The sequence below is a fragment of the Callorhinchus milii genome, unplaced genomic scaffold (assembly GCF_018977255.1).
Source record: "Callorhinchus milii isolate IMCB2004 unplaced genomic scaffold, IMCB_Cmil_1.0 Scaffold3, whole genome shotgun sequence".
NCBI classification, from domain to species: domain Eukaryota; kingdom Metazoa; phylum Chordata; class Chondrichthyes; order Chimaeriformes; family Callorhinchidae; genus Callorhinchus; species Callorhinchus milii.
Genome location: NW_024704744.1, coordinates 59,252,034 through 59,271,459, shown reverse-complemented (window position 1 = coordinate 59,271,459; position 19,426 = coordinate 59,252,034). Strand labels below are relative to the sequence as shown.

Here is a 19,426-nt window from a genome sequence, read left to right as displayed (position 1 = left end):
TTTGCTTTTTACAATTGACTTCAATCAAAGTTTGGTCATATTTTTAAAAGCACTTTGAGATTTGACCAGCAAATGTAATGGATGACAATTTATTTTCATTTAGTTAGCAACCCATTTTAACTATTGCCACTCGGAAGAATAAAACAAGTATAAGTACATTATGTATTGAATGTCAACAAGACATTCAGTGCCTCCACATCTCAGGCGCTGACAGCATCATCATCCACGGATGCACACTGCACCTAACTAAGCCAGTCCAGAACCTTGGCGTTTTGTTTGACCCTCAACTATCCTTTACACCTCACATCTCTGCCATGACCTACTCTGCCTTCCCCCACCTCCGCAATATCGCGAGGCTCTGCCACTGTCTCACACTGCTGGCCACCGAAACCCTCACATACACACACACAGTGGAGTCCTGTAGCTCAGTGGTTAGAGCACTCGCCTTGCAAGCGAGAGACCTGGGTTCGATTCCCGGCAAGGTGAAACTTTGGGCAAGTTTCCTTACTCCACACGCCTGATAATAATCCCTCAAGAAAAAAACAATATTTGGTCACTCAATCCACGACTGTCTGTGGGACACTGCTGTGCGCAATTGACTGCCGTGTTTCACCCACATATACAGTCAATTCACTTCACAGCATATTCTATGAAGCGCTTTGAGACGTCTAGAAGACGTGAAAAGCGCTGTATCAAATGAAAGGATTATTATTATTCATAACATCCAGGCTTGACTATGCAAACTCCTTACTTGTCAGCCACCCCAACTCCTCCCTCCATAGGCTGCAAATCATCCAGAACTCTGCAACCCGTGTCCTCCCGAACCAGGCTCCATGACGCTATCACCCCCACCCGACTCCACTGGCTTCCCATCACACAGAGGATAGTTCAAGATCCCGAACCTCACCTTCAAAGCCCTCCATGGCCTTGCTCCCCCCTACCTCTGTGACCTCCTAACCTCTACCAACCTACCCGCTTCCCCAGCTCAGCGAGCTCTGGCCTGCTTCATGTCCCCCACCCATCACCCCACCATTGACGGGCCGGTTTTCAGCCATTTTGCCCCCACCCTCTGGAAATCCATCCCGCAGACCCTTTGCCTCACCCCCTCCCTTGCCTCCTTCAAAACCTGTCTCAAGCCCCTCCTCTTTGAGTGTGCCTTCAATCATCCTCCTTCCCTTCCCCCTGCTCTCCAGCCTCCCTGATCCCAACCCCTATGTCAGGTCCGAAACAGATTGTACAGCGCCTTGGGATATCCTCCCTGTGTGGAAGGTGCTACACAAATGTAATTTTGTTGTTATATGGGTCTACAACACTTGTTGATCATTGTTATTCCAGACATTTCCTGGAATGTTCACAACTAGCGAATAAATGATTTGTTAATGTTGCACGTGTAACATAGAAAAAACAATAGTTTGAGTTTCAATGTTAATCAATATATTTTTATTTCTCCAACATATGAACAGGCTACTCATTTTATTTACTCCACTTGTAACTGCCTTCCATTATAATTTGATTATCATCATTAAATTGGATGAGAAGAATTTCAGCTAACTGAAATTTTATTCCCATCTTTATACTTGGGCGATTCATGCTGAAATATTGAACTCTTATTAGACACTCTTTGCAACCTTCAGTGAGTTTTTGTTTCATATTCTCACTAACATAAAAAATTGGGTTCATCACAAATCTATTGCAATAAGATCAGATGTTTCACTTTAATTTGTGCAGCATAGAAAGCTAACCAAATTTCTTTTAGGTTAGCCAATTCACAAATTTCCATGCCCAATTTCACAATTCTGGTCCCAGCAAATTAAAGCAAATGGAAAGATTTAGAGTAGAACATCCTCAGATGAGATGTTAAACCGAGATCCCATCTGCCTGTTCATGTTCAGGTGAACATTAAAGATCTCATAGTATTATTTGAAAAAAGGGAATTTCTCCTGTCACCCTGGCCAACAAATCCCCCAAATAAAATTGGTCATTCACTTTGTGGATGTTTGTGGTGCTGTGCGCAAATTGGCTGCGGGGTTCATGCACAAATTGGTTGCGGGGATAATAATAATAGTCCTGTAGCTCAGTGGTTAGAGCACTCGCCTTGCAAGCGAGAGACCTGGGTTCGATTCCAGGCAGAGGGCGAAACCTTGGCAAGTTTCCTTACTCCACACATAATAATAATCCTTGCATTTGAAATAGCGCTTTTCACGTCGGGAGGACGTCCCAAAGCGCTTCACAGAACATACTGTAAAGTGAATCGACTGTATATTTGTGGGCGAATGCGGCAGCCAATTGCGCACAGCAATGTCCCACAAACAGTCGTAGATTGAAAATGACCAATTTTTTTAAATTATTTTTTTTGTTTTTTTTGGAGTGATTATTATTAGGCTCTGTGTGGAGTAAGGAAACTTGCCCAAGGTTTCGCCCTCTGCCTGGAATTGAACTCAGGTCTCTCGCTTGTAAAGCGAGTGCTCTAACCACTGAACTACAGGACTCCACATAATAATCCTTGCATTTGATATAGCACTTTTCACGTCTTACAAACGTCTCAAAGCGCTTCACAGAATATGCTTTAAAGTGAATTGACTGTATATTTATGGACGAAACGCGGCAGCCAATTGCGCACAGCAGTATCCCACAAACAGTCATGGATTGAAAATGACCAATTTATTATTGTTTTTCTTGAGGGATTATTATCCGGTTTGTGGAGTAAGGAAACTTTCCCAAGGTTTCACCCTTTGCCTGGAATCGAACCCAGGTCTCTCGCTTGCGAGTGCTCTAACCACTGAGCTACAGGACCCGGGGTTCATGTGCAAATTGGTTGCGGGGTTCATGCGCAAATGCAGTATTTCATGTGAAATGCTTTGAGAATCCCAACAACGTGATATGACGCTATAAGCATTATTATTCCTATTCAAAATACTCCCCCTAACTTCTTAAAAAGATTTCAGATGGTTGAACTAAAATATCTTTGCTACCTTGGCAATACATTGGTTTAAGTTGATTTAAAAACAAGGAATTTCCCCAAACTCAGGCTCACATCTATTGGAAGTTGAGAGTAAGCTACATTCTGACATAAACATGGGGCGTGTGGTATTTTATTGCATTGAAAACCATCGCTCAGTTCGTTGCCAATGAATTCCAGTCAAACAATGGTACTATGCAAAAATACTTGACAAAGAAACCACAGTTATGAACAGCTGCTATTGATTAAACAACCACTGGTGCATACACTAATATTGTTTTCGAATGCAAATATTAATAACTATTATGTGCTAGTATTGTTCTAGCCCCCCTCTCTCCCATTAGGTACCAAACCCAAAAGCTCCACTGAAGTTTCAGTACTGAAGCAGACCACTATCCAGAGGCAAACAATGTAGATTTAGTACTGACAGACACAGAGCAGCATACTGAATTGTGGAATTGACTAGGCAGCTGCCATGTAATTTGGCTTAGCCTATTGGAAGAATTAATCTCAAAAAACAAAAATTTTGAAGGCGCAGTATCTTTGCTTTACATTAAGAATGGTTGTCTGCCTACCTGGGAAGGGCATGAAAACCATATGTCCAAATTATTATTATTTTTTCTCTTGAGGGATTATTATCAGTCGTGTGGCTTTATCTCACCTTATGCCCTTACCTCACACTCGCTGCTGCCAGAATCTTCATGCACAACATTGTCACCGCAAGACTAGATGTTCTCATTAGCTTTCCTTATTAGCTTCTCTGCCCTCCACTATCCAGAAATTCTGACCAAATATTTTGCGATGAATGCTCTCCTACCGAAAGCTCTGCGTAACTAATACTCTCATTCAAAACACAAAAAAATACAAAATTACATTTGAATAGCGACTTTCACATTGGGAGGCCTCATACTTACCAGGCTCAGTTAATTCCCACTATCTGAAAGGATTAAGTTCAAGACCATTGTCAGTCATCAAATTCCTCCATGTTCTTGCCTCATTCTACTCAATCTCTAGCCCAGCATTCCAGCTCTTCACTCCCAATGCTCCTTAAGTGGCTCAGCCTTCGGCCACCTTATCATTTGCAGTTCTGTTTCAAAACTATTCTGCCCAATTACCTCTCTCCTTGCCTTCAAAAATGGCCTAATATATCTCTTTGACCAAGATCCTTAAATCTGTCATTCCCCTACCAGGTGTGCAACAAATGCTACATTTGTCAAAAGCTTTTGAGACATTGGTTTACTTGAAAGGCACTTATAAATACAGGTTATGGGTTTCCTCCTAAACTTTAGTTGCTAGCCGCACAATGACTAATACAGCAATTCGCTGCCAACATTTGTTAAGAAAAACACACAAAAGTAATGAGCGCTCCTGTTTCTTCCTCATTTTCGATACATGCAGCAGCGCTGAACAGCTGTGTAATCCCCAAGACTCAGGTCCATGCCTATCACTGTATTTGAATCAGGATAAATTTAGTGTTGCAAGGACCAACCATTCAAAGGTACATAATTGTGCAATGTTTTTTAAAAAATATTTAAATATATAGCCTTTGGGTTGCCTTACTGAAGTAGTATTGCACCATCTTCAGTTGATGGGGAAATAAGTACCTAATGACTAATTTATATATAATATATATATATACACTCCCATGATTGAGATTCAACCCCCATGTCGTGAACATTGCTGTTCCCTGCACTTCAGATCTGTGACATGTATCTTTCACTTTGCAGTTTATTAAATAATATGTTTTCCATGAGATTTGGGACATAGTCATATTTCTTGTCTTCTTTGACAGCTTCAGTATGCCAACTCTTAGTTCTCTTGCTGTACCTGGCACGAAACCTGGTGAAGAAGATACATCAACTGCTTTTATTTCTACTCCAATATCATTCTTTAAACAAACAAATTATTTTGATGAGATATTTGATGACAGATTTGTCTGGCAGATATTCATATTTCACAATGAGCAGTAGAGTTTATACACTTATTAAAATAATCATCCAAACTGATAAAAAGCTTGGCCTTTCACTGCACCAGTAGAGTGGAACATGCTTACTCACTTTGCATAGGAGGTCTCGTTAAAGTACAGTCCTTGGGCCAAATAAAGCCAGTTTCGTCACCAGATTAAAGTCAACAAGCATTTTATTTGCATGCTGAACATAATTCCAAAAACAAATAATAAACTATGGCAGCCCAAAGGCTATACATTTAAATAAAACCCACAGTTCCTTGTTTTGTTCACCAGTTCCTTGTTCATCCGGACAATCAAGTGTTCAGTGTCTCCTCTTTCTCTCTCTATCCCGCCCACCTCAAAACCCTACACACAGCAAACCTTTGCCCTATCACAGATCTTTATAGAAAAACACAAACCATTTTTCTCAATTAAATAGTAATAGCAGTTGTTTGATTTGGTTCAAATGACAAATTACACAACAGAATTAAAAAAGGACCATCAAGGGCTAAACCCACCTTTACCATTTGTCTGGTTCAAAAAATAGATTTATGTTATGAGCTATAGTAAATCAGTACTGTAACACTAAACATTAATACTTACATTGGTGTGCCATCCATGTTCTTTGCTTGTGGACGGTGCAAATGATGGTTGTAGTCAATAGCTGCTATATAATTCCTTAATTTGTAACTCAAGTAACTGTTATAAACAAAAATGCATAAAGGTTATAAATACAGTGAGCAAAATGTTTATTTCTGAAGAACCTTGTGGCATCAGGATGTTTTAGTGACACTTGAACTAACACAGATTCTCAATGGGGGGGTGGGAGTCGTCCTCTATATATTGAGTCAGGAAGCGTTCTTTATCTCAACACCAACTACTGTTGAGGAAGTGAGTGCAGACAACAAAGCTACAGGAGAGAGGGCTTTGAAGGGATGTTGTCAGATTAGCCTCAATGAAATCAAATGGGATGCTGAGCAGAGTACAAAATAAATTTAGTCTCAACTTTTAAGATCTTTGAGCACAACCAGGTGCTGTTGTGCCCTTGCACAAGCCTTAATTTGGTAGAGTAAGTGAGTCAGAGTCTAATAAGCCAATACAGCACTGTGCAGATCCAGGCTCAAATGTTTCAGGTGTGCAGCAATCTAACTCTGATCCTCCAATATCCACCAGCACAGTTCTGAAGGCACAGGCAGTTCTGAAAAATTGCTTCCAAGTTCCTTAACTGGTCTGTGCTGAGAATCCAAAGCAAACTGAATTGAAGGCATATGGTGGTGGGAAGACAGCTTCTGCGGGTCATGACAATACAGTGCTCAAAGTCTCAGATATTCTAAGATTATATAATATTGGTAAGATTTTCTAGGACAGAAAAAATTGCTACCTATAGAGACAGCAGTACAGTTAATTCGGAGCTGGCAATAATGAGGAAAACAATTAATGTGTTAGCTTATCTGGTATGGACAAGGAATTTATAAAGACATTTTTTCCATGTGATTGATATTAAGTAAAAGGAATAATAATTATTCTACTCTTCTTCCTCATGCATGCATTGAGTTTCCTCTTAGTTATCATCTCTCCAACAGAATACCAAAAAGTTTGTTTTTTAAATACCCATTTATATTGTACTTACTCATAGCTATGTCTTCCTGAAGCATACATCTGTAAGTAATTGTGAAAGGACTCCATATGATTGTTATGTCTGAAACAGTAAAACATTTTCCTGCATGATTGAAGTCATTGTTTTAGCTTTAAAATTTCCCCTTTAAAAAGATGTCCATTTGATTTCTGAGGGTACATTATACATTCCTCCACTTTGGTGCGGGTGATTCTGTGAGCCGCATAATTTTATAGGAGCAATATATAACACATCTCAGTTTTGTAGCTTTTATGGAGTCACCAGCTTAAGTCTTACCATTAGTAAGGCTAAACACCAAAAGGATTTTAAAAACTTACCTAAAATATTTAAATCGACTAATGTTTCGAAGGAAATTTCTGTCCAAAATAATCTGACGTAGGATCTTAAGTGGAGGACTACTGTGTTGTATCCATGACTTGGCCTGGTTGTGCTCTTCCTCTTGTATTGGTTCATGGTTACACGTTGTCTCTCCTGCACTGTTGGGGACAACCCATTCATGCTCGTTTACAACATGATGCAAAAGACTGGCCCACCTCTCCTTGGATGCAAAGAAGAGCAAAACATCACATTCAGTAATAACACAATCAATTTTATATATGACAAAATTGGTTATGTGCATATGTAAAATCATTTGTAGTTCTAAGCCACCAAAAATGAGCTGTTTGGTGACTTTTTCAAATGTTGCAAATACAACTGACAATTGCTTTTACACTGTGAAGATTCATAATATGGCAGTGCACATTTAATTTTAATTGAATTAATAGCTATGATGTGTAATTTTATGAAAATCAAAAATTTTAATGCCAAAAAAGTAGATTCTTAACAGCATGTGCAACTCCACATTAGGATCTCTTTATAAGGTGGTTTAAAGCCTAACGTAGAAATATTTGAAACAGGAAAGGCCATTCAGCCCATCAAGCTTGTTTCACCAATGTATTAGATCTCACATGGAAATTACTGGGCGTTTCCTGAGAGTGTGTGCACTGTATTCTATTATATTCCACATGGAAACTCTGTTTGGTTTGGATACTCTTAAATATTGTGATGGATTTTCAGCACACACAGATGACCAAAAAAACAAGCACTTGTATAAAGTAATATGCTGTAAATCAATTGGAAAACTCTTGAAATGTCTACATCCATTGATATACAAGTTAAATGAAAGACTATTTAAAAAATAGTTACCACCACCACCACAAACAACAACAAATTGCATTTATATATAACACCTTTCATATCATGTAATTATTATTACCGCTAATAAGACTTCATTGCCATTGCAACTCTTTGCACAATACCAGAAATGATTCCGCATTGGTTCAGCCCACATCATTAGAACATCATTGCCTTTCTTCTGTGCTGCCTGAGGAAAACAAAATGGAACATCAATATCAAAGGTTGCAGATGAACTTGAAACAATGCAATTTGTTCTTCATCTGACTAGTGCTATTATCTGATCTATGAGCATTTGATTCAGAGAATGATTAACGAACTTGTATTATATTTTCCATTCCTCACCGTGATTCAGACATTAATTTACCCAAAAGTCAAAATAAAGGAAGGAAAACTACTGGTCTATTTATACCCACTATCATTGTAATAATTTGGTCACTCGTTTCACGATTGTTTGTGGGACACTGCTGTGCACAATTGGCTACAACAACAACTTGCACGTATAAAGCACCCTCCACGCAGGTAGCATCTCAGAGTGCTTAACAGTGGCGGAGCCTGACTCCGAGCTGGGGGGAGGTGGCCGTAAGCATGGTCGAACACGAAAGTTTTCAAGCAGGACTTGAAAGAGGGGAGGGGGCAAGCCGGAGGGATTGAGGGAGAGTGTTCCAGAATTTTACATAAGAACATAAGAATTAGGGAGTAGGCCATTCGGCCCTCGAGCTGCCCCGCCATTCGATAAGATCATGGCTGATCTTCAGACCTAACTCTAATTACCTGCCCTATCCTCATATCCCCTAATCCCTGTATTTTTAAAAAATCTATCAGTCTCAGCCTTGAAGATGTTCAAGGACTGAGCATCTACAGCCTTCTTTGTAGCATTCTCGCCTCACTCAGAAGGTTGTGGGTTCAAGCCCCTGTCGGGATTTTGAACTCCAATACATTGCTGGAGGTATGCTTTCTATGAAGTGGCATCTTTTAAATGAGACATTAAACTGAGGTCGATTCTGTTAAAGGTCCCATGGCACAATTTGAAAACCGAAGTGAGTTCCTTCCCGTTTCCTGGTTAACGATCCCTCAGGGATAAAAAAATTGGGTGGGTATTCAATTTTTCGTGGGGCACTGCTGTGCACAAATTGGCTGTCACAGTTGCTGTACATAATCACTCCACTTTAAATATAAATCCTTATATAATGCTTTGATACGTCCTCCAGATGTGAAAAATCAGTGTATCAAATGAAAGGATTATTATTTATTTAACATGGTATCAATATACTCAAAATTACTAATTGAGATGAGCTTTTCACATCCAAAAATGTGGTTGAAAAAGCAATGCACATGAAAACTAATGTAACTTTGATTATTTTAAAAAAGACTAGACATTTAGAAAAGGCAATGTGTAATGAAAATCAAAGCAAAAGATATGTACCTTTATCACCTTTTTCTGAATGTGCTTACCACCAAGCCAGATGTCATGTGAGTGGAAGATACCTGAATATTTTTCCTTTTCTGTAGAGAACATATAAACACAATATAGGCAAAAATCATCACTGGAAAGGATGCATTTCCATGAATGCCCTTTGTACAATTATGATCATTCAGGAACAAAGTTCAAACAATACATACTTGCAGTCTAGATTTGACCAGTTACAGAAGATTAAAAAGCACAGTGTACACTTACTCATTAATGTGGCAATTTGTGGATTGCTGTCTGTAGTTACTTCAATTACATTCAATTTTGTTCTTAGATAGTCGAGTGAACGTTGAAATCCTAGTTTCTCCATGTTGGTACTTTTGCCACCAACTTCACTTACATCCACAACATCCACATTTAGAATGTGTTTTCTTGTGTGATGTCTAAATGTGTATGTACAATATTGAGCAGAACGGCCTGCAGTGTCATTCGTGCCATCACCACATAGGACAACGTTTTCTCCATCACACTTTTTGAATAGTTTTTCCTGCATGGTTTTCCAGTGTTGAACTACTGCTGGAGCTCCGTAGAGACGCTGAATCTTATAAAAATTACTAGATGAGATGCAGCCCAGCCTCATGAACTTGAATAGGAGAGCTGTCTTACGATAGTTGTTACCGGATATCAAAACTGAAGCAGCCAATTGCAGATTGCTGGAAATGCAACCCTTGAAGCATGGTGCTGTACAAAATTTGCCTCCTATGTGGCGATTTGAACAAGTCCAGTGAGCCACAAGGGCAGTTCCAATCATACGACAATGGTAGGTAAGTTTTTTGGTGCATCCTTTTGACTTGCAGTCATTTCCGTGGATCATTTTCAAAAGATCCATTATAATGTCAATATCTGCAATGCATTTTTTCCTTTCAAGTATATCCATTCCTGGCATTGTGTTATCCTCAAAGCTGATGCTTTCTTCTTCAATGCTCTCTGTTGTCACAGTGTCACTGAGATCTGCACAGAAAACGTCATCTTCTGCTGTGATATTACTGCCAAAAAAGTATTACATTTAACAAGTTATGATATAATTCCCAATAAGTCATTTTTAAGTACAATTGAGTTGTCTGTAATGCTTTTGCACACAAATTCTTGATTTGGACTTGGGTATGCTATTGGTGACAAGGACTGAGTAGATGGTTCCCTAGCTGGAAAGCAAAACATTAATTGAAAGAGAGTATCATCACTTGACATCACTCTCCAGAGTAGCATTAGTAGAAAACTGGGTCTGTTTTCACTGGAATGCAGAAGATTAGAAAGGATCAAACGGAAGTCTTCAAACTTCTGGAAGATTTTGAGAGAAACAATATAGGATTATTCCCATTGGTCGGAAAATTGGTAATAAGAGGGAACAATTGTCACTGGAAAAGTTATGGGAGAGGTTCGAAGAAACTTTCACTCAGTGGATTATGAGAATATAGAATGCTTCTCTATAAGTAGCTACGGAGGCTGAGATCATATAATACTTTGAAGGGAATTACATAAATATTTCAAGAGAAATCAGAGTATGAAAATACAGGGGGGAGGGGGGAAAGATAGCAAGAAATTTGGATCAGAGTAGTTAGTCCAACTAAAGAGCTAGTACCATTTTAAGCTTGGTGTCTTCCTGCACCATAATTCTAGGACTGGAGAGCAGGTTGCCTGGTTCTTTTGATTACACTTAAAATGAGCTGTGATAAAAAGGGGGGTGGGGGAGGAAAGAACTGAACAGCACCAATTGAAATAATGCAGAGACAGAATTAAATAGTACAGAAAAACAAAATAAAACTATGAAAATAGTAAGCAAAATGTAAATTCTTAAGAATGGATAAAATGATGCATTAAGGAAAAGTTAAAATAATACAATATTAAAGGAAACAAGACTGGAAACAAATCAAGTAGAATGGAAAAGTGAAAAGGCTCTGAAAGAAAATAAATCAGCAAAGTGAAAAGTAGAATTCCTAATTCAAAACTAAGCATGTTGCTGTGTACATTTACAAAATATTTGTAAAATGTTTAGCTCCAATCTACCAGCTTCAAAAATGAAGTTAGCAATAGAAAATTATACCTCAAAGTTTCATCTTCAAAGTCATCATCGTCTTCAGCCACAGAAGATGCTTGGGATGAAGATGCTTCACTTTCACAATCTTCTGTTGCTTTTAAGGATTCGTTGGTTTTAGATCTATAAAATGTAACACAGCAATAGGTTAACACTCCAATCCAAATAACTTAGAATTTTCTGGAAATAAATGCGAATATCCTTTTTTGCCAAATATTTAAACCTTTTCTAAGTAGAATTTGTCAAGAATCTATAATCAGACAACTCAATTCCCAAAGGTCTGCAGAAGACTTCAGTTCAATTAAGTTGTTTTTCTAAAAAAAATCAACATCCAGAAATTAGTAGAAGCGCCGTAAAGAATACAGTAAATAATTGATTAGTACTGAAAAGGAAAATATGGAGTTAAAATCATCAATGTTATTATTATTATTTCACCCACAAAATATAGTCAATTCACTTTACAGTATATCCTGTGAAGCCTTTTGAGATGTCTCAACAACGTGATAAGGCGCTATATCAAATGCAAGGATTATTAATGTTATATGCAATAAATTATTCAAATGAATTAGGTCTTATTCAGGTAGCCCAGGTAAACAACTTTTCTGAAGAAGCTCAATGGACCATGACAGGCACTAAATATGGGCTGCCAGGATACAATTACATGAGACTAAACACTTAAAACATTCCTACCATAGATTGCATGAAAATCAGTGTAACCTAGGGATATATGTAGAATACAATACACAATTGCTCTGAAGACTTAGCTAAAATCACTGAGGCCCTGAATCACCAACAATAAATTCAGTTATTTGTATTACAAAATAATGCAGTACAGATCTGCTTTTTCTTCCAGATACAATTAATCGAACATATTATTGCCAATAAAAGATTTCTATTATAAGGTTTATTAAGGTTGACACACTTACAAGTGCGTTTCGGTTTTCTGCATTAATGAGGCATTGGCAGTTGTCTGATGTTTGGATGAAGCACTCATAAGTGCAGACATAACTGTAAATGAAATAATAATGCAGTTACTTATATAGAATAGCATCTTCCTTGAGATAACAGATTTTGAACAAGTAATGTGTAGTACCATAACTGTATAAATAAGTCACAGGTGTGCACTAGATATTTTGTTACAAAACTGAGTATTTTGTAATTTGCAGTTTGATTTCACATACAAATAAAACATTATCCAGTTAAGAAGGTGATTACATTTGCATCATCACATGCTGTCCTCATCTCTGAATAAGGCTCCATTGTAAAATGGACTGTTTGTCCAGCAGAGGTAGCAAAGAGATTACAGTATGAAACATAGACATGAAAGAACAAATTAAAAAACAGCTGCAGCTATTCCAGTTAGTTCATAAAAGCCCTAGACGTTGGAACTGAACTATACAGACAAGGTCCCAGATTTGATCCCCAGTTTATCATGCATTAGCCTATTCCAGTCATAAAAATGCTGGGCAGAGCCTCATCCCTTCCACTCTATAATTAGAGACCGTGGTTTCAGCCACATTGCCTCAAATCTCTGTAACTCCTTGCTTCAATCCCTCTGTATTGCCCTCTCTTTGCCAATCTTCAAATCACACCTGACGACTTTCCTCTTTGACCGTTCATTCGGTCACCTCCCCTCCCAGCTCGGTATCATACCACACTACTGTTAAGTGCTCCCAGACATTACCCACATGAAGTGCACTATATAAATGTAAGCTGTTATAGACAGTGAAGTTTTGCAGGAATTACAATCCTAGAGAATTAAATAAAGCACAGGCATTTTTGCAGTACTTTATGATGGAGAAACATCTCAAAGCACTTCCCTGATAATTACTGTCAAGTGTAGCAACTGTATTTGTAGGGAAATGTGTCAGCCATTTACATCAGGAAGATTCTGATTCTGTTTCCACTAGACTTTGACAATAATAAAATTGGTCACTTCAATCCACAACTGTTTGTGCGACACTGCTGTGCACAATTGGCTGTAGCGTTTCGCCCACAAATAAAGTCAATTCACTATTCTGTGAAGCGCTTTGAGATGTCTAGAAGATGTGAAAAGCTGTATATCAAATGCATGGATTATTATTATTCCACAAACTGCCCTGAGGTGATTGACCAATTGATCTGAATTCATCACTTTGGTGAGGTACTGCAACTTATCACCAGTGAAACTATATACCAGCATGAATTCAGACCTTTAGAAGAGGGGAAATAAAATAGCTCCAAGCAGCAGCAGATCTAAGAGAATGGAAGAGCAAAATAAAGTGAAGTTGGATACAAATACCATATTTACATTATAAAAATAGGTAATTTGATACTCTGCATCAATTTCTGAATTATTAGACATATCAAAGTCCACCAAAGAAAGTGAAATTAGCACATGCACACTAAACTGATACTTCTCTGAACAGACAATGGTAAATAAAAGCACCAGATTTACCCAAGACAAAACTCAGGTCAAGGTTCCTGCCAAAAAAATGTGGTTAATTATTTCTACATTCAGAATTAAACGCTGGTAGGTAACAATCTTCAGATTAAGTTAATTAGTCTTAAAAAAGCAAGGTTTAAATGCTTAGCATTAAACTTCCTCAAAACAAGGTGGGGTCCCATTACACACAGTAGTTGGCGTCCATAACATCCCAACCAGCATTATAGCAGAGTTGACAGATTGATAGTTAGTGTTTCCACATTATGTCATCGCCAATCACATGGCCACAGAAAACATTGGTGGTAACCTGATGACTCAGAAGTCGGGTGTGAGAAGTTGGCTGCTGGTCCACAGAGCAGCTGAGTTAGTTATAAGTGAAACCCATGTTACAATGAAGCACAATATAATAGGGTTCTACTGTAGATACCAGGCAGGATTGACTGTTATTTGTTTTACTTTTTCATGTGCCTCACATGAACAAAAAAGCCCATTGGGTGTTCTCCAACCAAATCCCCTTCTGGTAATATGGGATAAAAATCACGTTATAGACATTTCAGCACAAAGAAACTTCTGTATGAACTAGATAACAAGCTTCAATTATGCCAAATCTGTGAGAAATGGAATTTAAAAATCTGCCTATTATCTAAAAATATTGAAGAAGAGGCTCAGTGGGCTGAATATCCCATTCTTATTCCATGAAGCAATGAGCACAGTGCACTGAATTATCTTTAGTAGCACTCCCATCTTGAAAGTTTCCTTCAATAAAGTGTTAAGCCTTCGACCCAGTATTGACTCGTCCATCTTGTAGTTTTTAGGGCATCAAGAGAAAAATCTTGAATTTCTGTGATCTAAGACAACTACTTCACATCATGCGTTCCTTAGATCACATCCGATCAACCTCCAAAATCAAGGCATTAGTCTTCTTCCACAGTCTTCTACTTTCTGCTAAGCAATGAGCAGTGTTAAGTCTTAAGTGACTGGAGGTCCCAGCTGGTAGAAGGATTTTTTTTTCTATTTGTCTGGACAGTAAATTCCCTGATAAGAAATACTCGTTTATTTGAAAGGATAACTACAGTATCACTGGATTTGGTGGTGAATTCAGTCTTAAGAACTATGGTTGAGATGAATCCAATGTGCCAGACATACAATTAACATTTTCAAATACCCAATTCTTTAAGACATCGGCCTACCCCTACGATGTTGACATGTTGTCTAGAGTCGAGAAGACGTGAAAAAGCGCTATATCAAATGCAAGGATTATTATTATTATTATCCCAATGCTAAGACAATTAAGAAGACCTGTTAAATCATTATGGAACAGAAACAACACTGTGGAATGAGACGAACTTTGGTTCTATACAGATTCAAACTGCTGGCAACAGCAGAAAACAAAGTTGAAGATGTGGCAATGAAGCTTTAATACTGTATATATAGAGAAAAACTCCAAACATTTGCTGCAAGCATGGTTAAGTTATTAACGGAATAACATTCCTGGTATTCTTTCTTTGTCTATATAGTTTCTAATCTCAAATGTTTTCTAAACAATTCACCTTTAAAGAGTTGAAATTTCATCACATGACCATCAGTTCCTAACTGTACCTTTACAAATAAATGCAGATGAATAATGAGCAACATTCTTAGCAAATATGAGGGTTTTACAATGCTGTAAATTGTTTTTTTGAAAAGGCTTAAATAATTGTTTCCAAGTGCAAATACGCTCAATCCAAATGTCACATCACCACATTCAGTTTAAAACCAACTGAACCTTCTGATACGTTAAAATTACAACTAAAATGTAATTTCAAACAACAGTCTTGATGGCAAGCAATATGTTTAATCACATAATAACACAGTAATACTGTATATAGAAAGGGAGAAGACGTACATGGAGTCCATTTGGCAGTCAAGTTGGCTTGGGAAGATATTCTAGTTTCCGAAGAACCTTTATGGCTATAATAAACCAAAAGGGGGGTATTAACAATTATACATTACACTATAAATATATAGGTTTATATGGTGTCAAAATGAAGCACATAGGAAAATATACTACTGCATCAGATTTCCATACAATATGATATTAAACTCCTGTATTAAACACCAAAGGATAATTTGCAGCTGAATATAAAAAAATATAAACCAACTGCAAATATCAATTATGAGAAGTCTGTATATTTCTATTATGAGTCATCTCTACCAAGAAACTTAACACCTATGAGCAAGGCAAAGGGAACTTGCAGTATTTAGTTGAATACTAGTTGAATAGTTGAATTAAGACATTTAATTCAATAACAACTTTTAAGAGAGAAGTAGATGGATATTTGGGGAGGACAGGATTGCAGGGCTATGGAGAGAAAGCGGGCCAGTGGGACTGCTCTTTTAGGAGCTGGCGCAGACTCGATGGGCTGAATGGCCTCTTTCTGTGCTGTATGATTCTATGATTTCGAATAATGGAATTATTTTCTAATAATATCAAATCATTTCATATGGCACATTTAGCATCAAAATGTCTCAAAGCTTTTACAGCATAATTGCTTAAGTGTAATGACTTGAGTGCAAAAACAATCTGAAGGATGAGGTTGGCCAGGACACAGGAAAATCATTTCTTTTGAATAATGCCTGTGAACTTTAACACCACCTGAGTAAGTAGGTGAGATCTCAGTTTAATCTCTCACCAAAACATGTACAACAAATTTACATAAAGGTTATATAAAAGGATATTTTTATATTCAGTTGCAAATTATCATTTGGTAAACCTGCAGTAAATATGTCAATCATTCAAAATGTCACCAAATTCTGTAATTGCAATGGACTATGCATGCCAATATCCACCAAACATACTGCCATTTTCAAAACAAAGATATATTTAAAAAACAATAAAACAGGACAGCAGCTCAAGCAAATTCCTTCTTATTCCAGTAGGACTATTGAGCAAACACTTGAACCAGGGTGCTGAAAGATCTCTCTTCCTACCCGTTTCCTAGGATAACCTCACAAAGATACCAGGAACTACACAGCTATACTACCACCCCCCCCCCACCCATCCATCCAAGTTCTGCTTGAAACCTTCTCTACGCCTTTAGGCTCAGATCATTTGAAAGGGTGGGGGGAAATAAGTGCGGTCATGGCAAGGTGATCCAAAGCTCAGAAAGCCAGTGAGGAGAATAGTAGAAAATGCCTTGTTTTCAGGTTCAACTACAAAGCAGATACGAAAATGAGCTCATTCTTATCAATTCTGTATTAAATAATGTTTTCAATAAAGGAACTGTCGGAAGTGAACAAACAGCTGATCAGTTTATCCAAGGACTATATAGCAATCGGAGAGGGAGGTATACTACCACTAGAATCATAAACCATAAAGATTCTTCAAAACAGTGAGAAAACATTTATTCCTCTGATCTCAAAAAACATCCATTAGCTCATTTGTTGGTTTCCGATGAAGGGTTGTGCCTGAAACAGTTACATTGAGTTACATAAATAAATAAAGTTACACGTCCGTGCATTTTCAGCTTTGTTTCAAAATCTCTCCCACACCAGGCTCCGTGACCCCATCACCCTCACCCGGCTCCCCATCCCTCAAAGGATAGAATTCAACAACAAGATCACATTTGTATAGTGCCTTTCACGTTGGGAGGACGTCCCAAGGCACTGGACAGTGTACAGCATTTCAGACCCGAGCTGGGGTCAGGGGAAGCGGGAGAGAAGGGAGGGGAGGGGAAGGGGGGTGGCCGATAGCATGGTTGAAAAGGAGGGTCTTGAGGCGGGACTTGAAGGAGGCTAAGGAGGGGGCGAGGTGGAGTGATTGGGGATTGGAATTCCCGAGGTTGGGGGCAGAGTGGCTGAAGGCTCTCCTGCCAATGGTGGGTTAGGTGGGTTGGGGGACGTGTAGCAGGCCAGAGCCGGCTGAGCGGGCGGGTTGGTAGGGGGTTAGGAGGTCGCAGAGGTAGGGTGGGGTGAGGCCATGGAGGGCTTTGTAGGCGAGGACCAGGATCTTGAACTGGATCCTTTGAAGGATAGGGAGCCAATGGAGTCAGGGGAAAATGGGGGAGATAGGGTCACATCCTCACTTTCAAGGCCCTCCACAGCCTTGCCCCCTCCTACCTCTTGCCTTTCTGCCCCCACTCTTTGGAACTCCATCCCACAATCCCTTTGCCTTGCTCCCTCCCATGCCTCCTTCAAGACATGACTCAAGACCCTCTTTTTCAACCGTGCATTCAGCCGCCCTTCTACCTCTCTGCCCTCCCTCATCCCAACCCTGGCCTCCCCCCCCACCACGGTCGGGTCCTGATCCCCGACTGTTCAGCGCCTTGGGACGTCCTCCTGAAGTGAAAGGCGCTTTACAAATGTAATTTTGTTGTTGTTGTTGAACTATTTTTCTCCATCAGATGCAGATTGAGCGTCTGTGCATTTTCAGCTTTGTTTCAAAATCCCACTGTGCTCCACGGGAGTCGACTCTACTTTTGATTATCAATAAGAAATGCAATATCGATTCAATCAAAACACACACACACACACAGACACGCATACGCTGGTGTGCACTCTGTCCAGGTAAAAAAGAAAAGTCGAGTTATCAAAACTAAACCCAAATTAATCACTGTTAGTTTTGTTCCAAAGCACTTAAATGTGCCAGTGCAGTAATTCGTGCGAGATGTACTGTACCAACTAGAGGGTGCGACAGTTCCCGCGCCCTTGAGAGCGTTCAGCACGAGGTGAACCTGTGAGCAGGGCTGAGGGCCGCTTACTGCTGGGGGGCGGCGCGCGCCGCTGCCAGTGGAGGTGGTCGGGGCCGCCGCGCGTGTTCCGCTCTCTCCCCGCGGCTCACGGCGTCCGCCGCTCGGCAGAGTGGGCCCAGGCTCCGGGCTCAGAGCGGCCGCGCCGCACGAGCAGCTCTGGTAAAGGTTCATCAGGAGGTTGGCGAGCTCGGCGTGGCTCAGGCTCAGCAGGAGCCGGAGCTGGTCCCAGCGCTCGTACGCTTGGCCCAAGTAAACTTTACTTTTGTTGGTGTGCCGGGTGTGCTCCAGCCGCCGCTTCTTCCTTGTGTCGGGGGACAGCGTCGGTCTCCCGCGGCCTCTCCGCTTGTTGACCTCGGCTTCGGGCCGGCCGGTTAACGGCCCCGACTCGGGGACGCTCTGGCTCAGAGAAAGCCCTTCCCCGACGGTCGCCATCTTCTGTAACCGATATAACCGACCCGCGGGGCTCGAGCGAGCGAGCGAGTGCGCGCGCGGCACTGTCCGGCGACGTTACGTCTCCCGCCTTCTCATTACGTCACGACGCACGCACGGGCTGTTTACACACCCGACGTGAGTCAGGAGAGGAGCGAGTCCCGAACTCAACTGAATAATAATAATAATAGTGATCCTTGCATTTTGATATAGCGCTTTTCACGTCTTCTAGACGTCTTAATGTATTTAAACTTAATAAATACATTGATAAATAAATTAATCAACTCAATACACTTGTCAATGGAGTAAGACTTGTAATAATAATAATAATCCCTCCAAAAAACCAAAACAATAATAAATTGGTCATTTCAATCCATGACTGTTTGTGGGACACTGCTGTGCACAATTGGCTGCCCTGTTTCGCCCACAAATCTACAGGCAATTCACTTTATGGTATATTCTGTGAAGCGCTTTGGGACGTCCTCCCGACGTGAAAAGCGCTATATCAAATGCAAGGATTATTATTATTATTAATAAAACACGAGAAACGAGCCATCGCCAAACCTACTAAACTACCAGTTGGAAATCCCGGTGGAGCTCGAACAGGTGTCGTTTCTAACATC

The 19,426-nt window shown here is 39.7% G+C and overlaps 1 protein-coding gene across 1 annotated transcript; it reads right to left on the bottom strand.

Annotated features, from left to right (window-relative positions):
* Window positions 1–3,581: 3,581 nt before the first annotated feature.
* Window positions 3,582–18,827, bottom strand: LOC103181728. The gene is made up of 10 exons (XM_007898386.1): window positions 18,635–18,827; window positions 12,146–12,227; window positions 11,229–11,342; window positions 9,395–10,173; window positions 9,143–9,222; window positions 7,799–7,906; window positions 6,861–7,081; window positions 6,538–6,606; window positions 5,511–5,606; window positions 3,582–4,798 (listed from the first exon to the last, which is right to left on the bottom strand). Exons 1-10 carry the CDS (start codon window positions 18,804–18,806, stop codon window positions 4,654–4,656), a joined length of 1,866 nt encoding a protein of 621 aa, XP_007896577.1. The 5' UTR covers window positions 18,807–18,827; the 3' UTR covers window positions 3,582–4,653.
* Between the last annotated feature and the right edge of the window lie 599 nt (window positions 18,828–19,426).

What these genes read in the sequence shown, in the direction of transcription:
- LOC103181728 (XM_007898386.1), bottom strand. Translation starts at nt 18,806, where the DNA reads ATGGCGACCGTCGGGGAAGGGCTTTCTCTGAGCCAGAGCGTCCCCGAG. An exon ending in ACAAATTGCCACATTAATGA is followed by an intron (nt 9,223 to 9,394) that starts GTAAGTGTACAC and finishes TGTTCTCTACAG; the next exon opens with AAAAGGAAAAATATTCAGGT. An exon ending in AGTCGATTTAAATATTTTAG is followed by an intron (nt 6,607 to 6,860) that starts GTAAGTTTTTAA and finishes TTACTGTTTCAG; the next exon opens with ACATAACAATCATATGGAGT.